This window comes from Raphanus sativus, chromosome 6, assembly GCF_000801105.2.
Source record: "Raphanus sativus cultivar WK10039 chromosome 6, ASM80110v3, whole genome shotgun sequence".
Lineage (NCBI taxonomy): Eukaryota > Viridiplantae > Streptophyta > Magnoliopsida > Brassicales > Brassicaceae > Raphanus > Raphanus sativus.
The window spans coordinates 3,848,530-3,859,519 of NC_079516.1; the positions used below are offsets into that span (position 1 = coordinate 3,848,530).

At 34.7% G+C, this 10,990-nt stretch overlaps 2 protein-coding genes across 2 annotated transcripts; both read right to left on the bottom strand.

The window, feature by feature from the left end:
• Nucleotides 1-451: 451 nt before the first annotated feature.
• Nucleotides 452-1,146, bottom strand: LOC108810102 (auxin-responsive protein SAUR72). The gene has a single exon (XM_018582234.2). It carries the CDS (start codon nt 1,067-1,069, stop codon nt 668-670), a length of 402 nt encoding a protein of 133 aa, XP_018437736.2. The 5' UTR covers nt 1,070-1,146; the 3' UTR covers nt 452-667.
• A 5,134-nt stretch (nt 1,147-6,280) lies between these two features.
• On the bottom strand, nt 6,281-7,122 carry LOC108835199 (uncharacterized). The gene has a single exon (XM_018608481.2). The coding sequence runs from the start codon at nt 7,023-7,025 to the stop codon at nt 6,393-6,395; it is 633 nt and encodes a 210-aa protein (XP_018463983.2). The 5' UTR covers nt 7,026-7,122; the 3' UTR covers nt 6,281-6,392.
• Between the last annotated feature and the right edge of the window lie 3,868 nt (nt 7,123-10,990).

Consider the following 10,990-nt stretch of genomic DNA (forward strand, 5'->3'; position numbering starts at 1 on the left):
ACATATGCAAAACAACCCACATGACTTTATAACCTTTTAGCAATTCGAATTATTATTTTCAATAGTACTAGTCTATTGGCACTATTGCCTTACTTAGAAAATTCTGAAAATATACATTTATTTAAATGATACAAATAAAGCTAAAATAACCAATATAGAAGAAAATAATTCTAAACATTATACAACTTTGCTATTAAAAATTATAAAAAATATTACAAACGTTTTATATTTTTCGAACTAAGAATTTAAAATTCTGATATGTAAAAAAAAGCTTCCACTTATCGAATTTTTAGAAACGGTAAAACTACATAGATAAACATTCTTGTAACCCCACAGCCAAATATCACTATCTTTTTCTTTTACTGATTGAGCAAAGAAAAAAAAATAGGGATTTGATGTTTCACCGAGATTGCCAAAAAAATAAATACGTCAATGCGATAAGATTAACCGAACCAATTTCCATATATATCTTCACAAGAATGTCAAACCGGTTATTAAACCGGCGAAAAAATTAGGAAAATTGCAACAAACAAATCTTCAAAAAGAAAAAAGAAATACATATCGATCTCTGTACATTATCAACACAGACGAATTATTACTTTGTAATACTTCGTGTCCGAACAAAAAGACAAGCAAATCAATTACTCGCTAACTACCAAAGATTCCTCTAAAAAACCGTCTCGTCACCGATTAGATCTCGAAGGTCACTCGGCACGGTTAATCCAAGACGGAGAGACTCCATGACGCGCTCGAAGACAAGAACGTGGCAAGGGATCTGCAGAACTCCTTTTTGCTCGTAACCATACTCCTGAGCAGACCGGTTTAACAAACCGATGAAAACCGGGTGGTTAAGTAGCTCCGCGCTCACGACGAACCTCTCCATCTCGTCTCCCACGTAGACAGGAACGTGTCCTTGCGGAACGCAAGACGTTTGCTTCTTTGAGCGGCGAGCCATCGAAGACCGGAGGAAAGACTCGGGACGGCGGCTTGGTCGCTGGGAATCTGACCGGAGGAGGTTGTAGTGAGCGGAGTCGGCGACGCGGGAGAGACGGCGGATCAGATACTTCATCTTTGTGTTGTGGTTTGAGAGATAGAGAGAGAGAGAGAAAGTCTTGTAGTGATAAGACTTATTATTGAGAAGGAATGAATGAGAAGATTTCGTTAGAAGTGAGGGAAAGGTTTCGGGTTTTATATAGAGGTGAGGGTAGTTTTGGGATTTCGGGTTAGAGTAAAGTAGGTACGGGAGGGGAGAGTACTTGCCAGGTACACTTGACTCGTTAATTTCGAGGACTTTTTGAGAAGAATATATAAATACACCCGATTTATTAAAACAATTGGTTTATTTGATTATTTCTTGCTATTTTTGTTTTATACATTGTTTGGATTTTAAGCATATACGACTAACTTTTTAAGTTAATACAAAAACCGGCATTATCCTACACTGGGGATATCAAAATAATACATAAACTAATATGAAGGATATTATTTATGTATTCTAAATAGTTGGTATATGTATTTTCCACACACAAAAAAGGAGATTTGGGTCTTTTATTAATATTTTTTTTCCTTTTTACTAAAAGATTTCAAATCAAAACATAAACAAACGATTACATGATAAAGATAGACTTTGTAGTTAGATAAAGTTTACATGAAATAAATTTTACGGTTGAGTCTGAAACAAAAAAAAAGAAATTAGATAAACCAACAATACAATAAAAGACAATAGCACTACGGCCGGGTCTTTATTAATATTTGGTTATTGATAAACGAGGTACATGAGCAACTAAATCAACCCACACTTTTACTTGATGATGAACGTAGAACAGATAGCCGTTTTTATTTTTAGAAGGCTTTTACTTGATGATAGATCAGGGTGTGAATCTTATTTAAAAAGATTGGATTATACTGTTATGTAGATTGTCATTCTTTTGATCTTATTACTGACTATTCGTTTCTAAAGTTGTCGTTAGAATATATTGTAATTATCATAGCAAAATAGTGTCATTCATTTAATCAATTCTATCGTGACGTCTCAACATTTTTTTAATAGTGTGCTCAAACCAAGGGTGAATAACAAATTATTATGAATGGAAATTTTAGAACACGAAATATGATGACCATACCTTTAGGCCTTTACAATCCATAAAGGCTTCTAGAATTTGGACCAAGTGACGGATGAACGATTTGTGCAATATTATGAATTGTTTGAAAGTCAGATTATACAGTAGGCTACATATACTCACCCTCAACGACTTAAGCGACTGCATTATTGATTTTGTTTTCTTTTGATCATATTCAGACCCTTACGTAAGGATCATTGAAAATTAAAACAAAATCTAGCTACTTGAAAGTTTCCAAAATGTACTAATTTTTTTCTCAAAATATAATTTATCATCCACTGTAGTCTAATATTTTCAGATGATAACTAATAAAAACTAACAAACGACGTTTTCATAGTGTAAACACAAAATATGTCACTCTCACAATACAAACACAAGCCATTCAGGAATATAATTGTGATAAACTAATGCAGAGAGTACATACAATACAATAACGTCTTGATTGATCCAAACTAGAGAAGTGAGTTACATTGTATTTTACAACAGCCGGTACGATAAATCTTAATAGCTGACCTATATAATTATGATAAAATTAACTATACTTTTATGATGGGATTCTCATAATTGATGTATGCCGATCTAATACGAATGCTGATTTATAAATTTCACATATATCTATTTCTCATATTATATTGTTTTAAAAATAGTTTTGCGCGTGGAGCTATCAGCACTATATAGCCTCTCATAGTAATGCTGTGTGGATATTACGAAGGACCATCACCATGTGTGTGTATGTTAAAGATAGAAAGAGTAAAGCATAATTGCTGTATAGGGTCATTCTACATTCTGTAAAGATTATGATGTGACCTAACTTTCTCTGCTTGTCAAAAGTGTTTGTCCCCTTTTTTTTTTTTTTGAATTATACAGAGGTATCCTGGCCCCACATAAGTGGTCCAGACTAGTCACGTGTTGCCACATGTCGGTCCTATGTCCCTGGCGATGCCGAAATGTTAATTCCCCAGTAGCCGGGATTCGAACCCAGGTGGCGGAACTCACAGCTGTGAACCCTTTACCAACTGAGCTAGAAACTCCGGTTAAGTGTTTGTCCCCTTTTTACTCAACTTGGGGGGTTTTTAGGCCCCTTTAGCTCCCTAACTTTACTGTAACTATGCCTCATGTGGATTAATCAAATTAAAATAGTCTGGTACGCAGACAATAAAACTTAATTTATAAATATTATATACTGCCATGCATCTTGTATGATTCGTCTTTGAATTCTCATATTTTTAAGTATACCACAATTAGATCTTGAACTTGATGATATATAGATTAAATTCTAATAGAAAAAGAGACAATAAAAGCAAAGAAAGTAGGGTGAAGACTGTCTACAAAATTACAACAAGCTCTCAGGTAGTTGATTCCTTTACGACTCATTCTTCAATTTCCGTGGAACTCCTATGTTTCGTATTAAATTTGATTCAGTTTCTTGAAGATTTGAAATGCTCAAACCTCATGCAATTTCCATGTTCAAAATGATCACTGGATATAGTTTCGATTGAGAGACCCTTCTTCAGTAAAAGTACAAACTGATATTCCAATCTAGAAAATACAGCTTGAATGATGCAGCACATAATAAATTATCCTGTGGGTTTTTCTTTATCCGATATAAACCTTAAAGCTATCCGATATGTATTTTTTTTTTGACATCAAATCCAGTATGTATATTTTTTTTTTGTCAGGTTTATTATGCTATTAGAAACAATGAAAAATATTACATAGATGATATTACAGCTGACCATTTTACCTGCTTTATGAGAATTCATGTCTGACTGCATCACCCTGAACCGTCCTATGAGATCCATTCCTGACGGTATTCCTTGCGTTATGCTGAAGATCCCTTGTAAGACTTGTCTCCAATATTCTGCATAATTCGCCTTCTTCGGGAATTGAAACCCAGACCTCCTGATGTAGAAACTGCGTCGCTTGGGATTCGAATCCCAGACTTGGGTGTAAAAGCCTTAAACCTTGACCATTAGGCCACTGTGCTTCCACTAAACCCAGTATGTATATAAACCAACTATTTTGTGTTGTTTCCTTAAAAAGGAGGCAATTATTGGGAGCAATTATTCTGTTATTTTCTGATGGTAGTACTTGCTCATTGATATTTTGGGTAACAATTAAGGAAATGAATAAGTATTCAAACGTAAACAGATAGATATAAAATATGTAATATATATGCAAAGAAACAAGCATCCCATGCTCAGTAAAATAGGGGATGGATTAAGAAACTAGTAAAACAGATAATCAAACGTATTATATTAGTTTATGCAAAAAAACACACAGGAGAGAATATTCTTCCAACCGCATAGGTTCCAAGGGACTAAGGAGGCATTACTCCACACGACAACAGCTTGAAGCTTCACTCTGATTTGTTAGCTGTAACGCGGTACGCGCTATCATTAATTGAGTATGTATGGTATGTCACCGATTCGATATTTATTCATATACTCCTACTTATTTAGAGCATCTTCAATGTACACCTCTATATTTTTCTCTAAAATAGAGATCTCTATAATAGAGGTCAATTTGCTCTAATGTACACCTCTATAATAGAGTTTTTCTATTTTAGAGGAAAATATAAAGGAATCTCACTTTTTGCCTTTATATTTAGAGATGAAAATGACAAATCTCTATATTTTCCCCTAAAATAGAGGAACTCTATTATAGAAGCATACATTGGAGCAAATTCACCTCTATAATAGAGTTTCTCTATTTTAAAAAAAAATATAAAGATATAAATAAAGGTAGGTTGGAGATGGTCTTAGTTCTCTGTGAATGTTAAACGTAATTACTTGATGATGCTAGTTCCAGTTTGATCTCAGATTCTGTTCGCTTAAAGAAGAAAAAGAACACATAAGCGGCCAAGCTTACTAAGCATATTACACCAAAAAGCTTACTAAGCATATAGTAGTAATTAAAAGCATTGAACAAAACTTGGTATAAAAGCCCTTTCTTCAAAAAAAAAAAAGAACTTGGTAGATAGAAGTATATACTAGCTGCCTAGTAGTAATAAAGAGAGGAATGGAGTCACGTGAAAGAGTTATGGGGTAATTAATCTGGATTATATAAAGAATGAATAAAAATGTCCGTACGGTACAGTCGTACACGATAACCTACCCCCTCCAACCTCTTTTTCTTCATAACGTGCCATACCGTACAAACCAACGTGACTATTCTTCGCAATTTAATAAACGACATAAAATATAGATATTAACCAAATAAGAACGTTATATGGGGCCTATTCTCCACTATCACAATTGCCCCCTTGCACGCCGTTTACTCCGTAGGCTAAAAGGACATATGCTAAACCGTTTTATACGCTTTGGGAAAAGTTGTGTTAATGTAAATAATAATGTCATATATATATGATCTCCTTATCACTTAATGCTTGCAACCCCAACAGAGCAGAGGTGAGGTTCAATGCTCACCGGGTGGATTTTTTTTTTGTGCACATGCTCACCGGGTGGATAAAATCGTTATTCAAGCTACTGATCCTGCTTGGTACGTTTATACAATTACACCTTACAAAAACAGAAATAAATTTCTTCAAAAAAAAAAAAACAAAAATTAAATTGCTCTTTCTTGTGCATCAAGAGGACCAGAGGCCCATGAAAGTTGTTTACGACTGTTTCCTAGTTTGGTCGAGCCCAACATTTAATGGACCGAGCCCATGTAATCAAAACAAGGGAAAGTCATCCCCTAAGCTTAAAACCCCAGTTTCTCTGATTTTCCAATAAGAAAGTTCAAAGCTGCATAACTACCTTTATGCCCGAGCATATGCCTATGCTTACTGAAGTTCTTTCGGTGAATACATGCAAGGTAAGTCCCTGAAGCTGGGAAAGCATCTATGGGTAATAATCTGATGAAACTTTGTTATATGAAAGTCTTGACCTTTTCATTGTATCTAATCCCTCTCTGGTTCTAAGACATTTCTTATTTTCCCTCTATGTTTTTTTTACTTCATAAACAAGTTGAAACATAGCAAAACTGCGTTGGCATAAACAAAAGAACAATAGTTCATGTCTTTTTTTCTTTTTTAATTTATAGTTCATGTCTTTTATATAGTTGTTCTATGTTTTTTTACTTCATTTGAAACATAACAAAACTGTGTTGGCATAAACAAAACAACAATGTTAACTTCAGGCAGACTGAAGAAAGAGGATCAAACATGTTTTTATTCTCTTTATCATTCTCCAAACAAAACATTAAAACTTGCAGAAACAAGAAACTTTCTGCTGAATAGTACTGCAAAGTATAACAAAAGAGAAGAATCTAATCGCAGAGGATGAGCCTAATCATCGCAAGAACCAAACTCGAAACAGAGAAGAAGAAGAGCGTCACGAAATCCCTCGCAGACCATTTCCTCACAGCAGCCGCCAACTTCGACTCAACCCTCAAGCTCTTCGCCCTACGAAGAGCGTCCACTTCCTTAAGCAAATCAAACTCAACCCCTTTCTTCTTCAACTCCTCAACGCACTTCCGCAACAGCTTCGCGTCTTCTCTCTCCCTCTCCAACAACTTCTCGGCATGCGACTCGACTTCAGACTTGTACCTCACGGCCCAGACGATCCCGAGGGAAGACACGAGGGAGCAGAGAGAAGGGATCCATGATCTCTTACAGGCTGATAATGATGGAGAAGAAGAGGAGGAAGCGGCGTGGAAGAGGAGGAGGAGAGAAATGGAGTGGAAGAGGAAGAAGAAGATGTAGAGCTGAGTGATCTCTCGTCGAACGGAATCGATCTGAGATTCTTTGTGGGAGACACGGCTGAGGATGAGCTCTTCTTCTTTCAGCCACTGTTTAAGGAGTAGCTTGTGCGTTGGCGTGTCTGCGATCTGGTGGAGAGGGTGGTGGTGTCTCGTCTTTGACTCCATGATCGGTGGATTCGTGCTTTGATCTAAGGCCATGGAAGTGTGACAATGCAATTGAGATTGAGAGAAGCGTTGAGAGTTGTGGTGAGTACAGAGGAAAGATGCTGATCTGATTAATAAAGCGAATCTCTTTGGTAACGGCTCTTATGAGTTTTTCTCTCTTTCAAATGTATGCAAAATGACTACTTTATCCTCTGACCCTAACGGTCATAAACCAAAACACGGCTTGGTTCGCAATATGGATTAGTAGGCCATGGATCCACCGAACACTGGGTCATTAGTGGCCCATAGTCCCTTTTTCTAATCCCGAAGCTTATACAGAAAAGTGGCCCATGATATACTAGCGGTTGGTTTTTTTTTTAACGTTCAGATCGATTATTATCGATTAATTATGTTATTACAACGATAAGAATATTACAAAGACGATTATACAACTGACGTTTCTACCACCATGTGAGAATACACGCCTGACTACACTCTGAACCGTCCTATAAGTCCATGTTTGATGGTACGCCCTACACCAAGCTGAAGATTTTCTTTAACCTATTTTTTCATAATTTGCATAATTTGATATTTTCTATGATTTGAACCCTAGATCTCCGGGTGTAAAAACAATTGAACCCTTAATCAAACTATTGGATCAAGGAGACTTCCACACGGCTGTTATTTTTAACCACAAAACATAAACATAAACATCAATTCATAAGTGAACCACTTTTGAAACACACGGATTAACTACCGTTATGATCGTAATCTCGAAGGTAGTAGTACTATACGTAATGTATTATTATTATATTAATACGATTAGGAAACAAGCAAAATAAAAGTATGAAATTTATTTTTGTTAGTAACACGTTTTCTTAAAAGATGTATCGTAATTTGTTTTGTTTACCATTTTTAGCATATAACGTACCTGATATATTGTTTATGTAACAATTTGTTTTATGTAGCTTTACTTATATGATCAATATTGTAGTTTTGATATAATTTATAAAAAAAATAGTCTTAAAAAGTAGAAACACCACTCACGTTTTGTTGTGCTTGATTATCATTTCGCTCGCACCGCTTTCACCACGTCACTAACCGACATAATTAATGCACCCAATGGAACAAGAGAATGAAAACATTTATACTCTCCGAACGTTATGAAATCATTTAGAGCTAATAAGACCGTAAACAAACAGTAGTTAACATTTACCAAAACGTGAAAAGAGTACGTACTAATTAGCTCACTTGATAGCTGGTGAATATATGACAAGGCTGCGTATGACGTCAGCACGAGCTGGTCGCTCCTCCCGTCTCGTGCAACGCCAGTCTCGTGTCACACAATATCGATTTTCCCTCAAGTTTCCGTTACCATACGGAGGTTTACTTGGCGTTGACTCAAGCTTTGCTCGAGATCATTGATCGCTTCTAGATAGTTTCTTGTTTTCTTGACAAGTCATTGTCTTATCTAGAGTTATCATCAATGTCTAGGCTCTCTCAAAATTTACATCGAACTTTGCTTCTTCCTTTTCTTTTATTCATTTCAAGATTGAATGAAAAACAGTGAGAAAACTTATTATTTCACTTTAAACATCTCTATCAAAAAAAAATATTAAATAAACACTCTTTTATCAAACTTTAAGTTTCTAAAGAAAAAAAAAACAAGTTATTTTCCACTTGAACATGAAACTAACTAAGGACTCGGGAGCGAAATTTTTTCTTACATTTCTGTGAATTGTTCATATTACATAGTACGTACTGTTATTGAATTTATTCATGATCATTTTGCGAATGATTCTGGTTCAAAGTCAAACCTGACATTACATTTTTATATTAGGAACCGAATAACAAATCATCTTTCCTCTTCTTCCTTGATCTCTCTCTCTCTTTCAGGTTCAACTTCGTTTAGAACTAAATGAACAGAAACTTGGTATTCTATTTTCTATAGGAATAAAGAAAGATAATGCTAGGGCGGCAACTCGTACCTGGTAATATGTAGTACAAAATCAGAACATATCCATACAGTAAATACCAGTTTTCTTTATTTATTTTATTATTTTTATTTCTGGCGGCATAAACAATAGAAAATGCAACTAGCTCTGACAAGGATACTCTTCAAAAGTGGATTGAATTTATGTAAAATGAAAACCAACTTTCATGCTTCTTTTTTTTGTTCTTCAAGGGAACAGCCACATATATGAGATTCACTTCTCAGGCAACATGCACCAGCAACAATAGCCAAACACAACTTGCACAAATTTACTTTGAGCTTTATTTTTTCTCTCTTTTTCCATTGAATTCTTTCATTTTTTATATTTCTTTGGGAGTTTCCCTGAAAATGTTCGATCTTTTGTTTCGACAAAAAAATATTAAAATACGTAGATCTGAAATTTTGGGACGGTTTATAATTCATTTTACTATGTTAGTTCAAAAAAAAAAGAGATCTACTGTGTAGATCTGTTTTACTTTGTAGAACAATGAATGCTTCTTTTCAGTGTATATATGATAGCTAAAGGTAGGAATCTTTTCAGATAACAAAGATTGAACTAAGATATCAGTTTCTCTTTAACTTAACAGAACACATGAAAGCAAGATTTCCAAGAACAACTTTTTGAGTTTGAACTTTGAATGAAGAGCAAAAAAAAACACCAATATATATATAAATTAATAAAAAGGTATTGATCCTTTGAAGAAAAACACGACGCAGAATTTTAGATATTGATAATTAACTATTCCTTGGGATTGTTGAGTGTTTCTAGGGCATATATAATCGAATCAACAAATAGGAAGATAGTAGATAAGTTTGACGTAGGTCATATCCTATATCTATACATGTATGCAAAGCAATTTGTTAATATCAATATCCATATTTTTTTACTACAATAGATGGCATATAACTGACTTCTTATAAAGTTACAAAAAAACCGACATCTTATACGATGCAGTTTGAAATATTTAGGGAGATCTTCTTTTTCTCATTAAATATTTCATTGTCTATTCCACGAGACTAGTTTGAAATTAAGACGATCATGCAAGGAGAATCCACTGTTGTGAAGTTGTTCAACTTTAATCTTTGAATGCATATTCAGTCATGTCATGACCCATCCATCATCTTTCTTCGAATCTCCCATCTCACTGAACATGTTTGGAGGCGGTCTTCCGTATTTAATAACAATGCTTATGATCTCATGCATATGTATCTCCAGTAGCCTTATTTGATTTTTGGCAGTCTCAACTTTTGTCCTATCCTCTAAAACTAAAGAACTCGTGCATGATAGATTGATAGGTAGGGTTTGTTGAAGGTTTAAAAGATTATATGATTCTGGTCCTTCAATGTTAAACTGCGAAAAATTGGGTTTCGGGGACTAATCATGATCCCCCCCCCCCAAATTAATTATAGAATCGATATGATACTAAACTTTTAGAAATCAGAACTTGCATAATCAGAAAATAAGAGCATGCATGGTTTTCATGCAATAGCACTACTTTTGTAACCAGAGTATATGAACAGAACCGTGGAAAGAAAGGGTGAGTTAAGTCACAAATCTAAGTTTATTGTCAATTTTGTAAGAAATTATACTGTTAATGAATATAAGTCGTGGGGCTGTTTTGTACTTGAGTAAACAATAATTTAAAATGGTGCAAAATATTGGAATTGAACATGTGTTAAGATTCTGGGGCTAGGGGTAGGGTTTCTCTTTATGTAGTTTTCATAGCGTGTGCTGTGTACGGCCATTTGCTATAACGCGAAAACATTTATTCTCATTTTATAAATTCTTCTTTTTCTGTTTTATGAGAAAAAGACGAGACAAGAACATTGGCAGCTGAGGACAATTGGTGTGGCTTAAATTAGATAACTAATATATTCAGCTGTGCTCCATTATCAAACGAATCACCATTCTACACGTTCATTTACTGTATCAGTAGGTTTAATCTATATTAGTTTGAATTTTCATATTATAGACTTATAGTTGTTGCATCATTACCAATCTGTAACACACCTTCCAATCAAATAA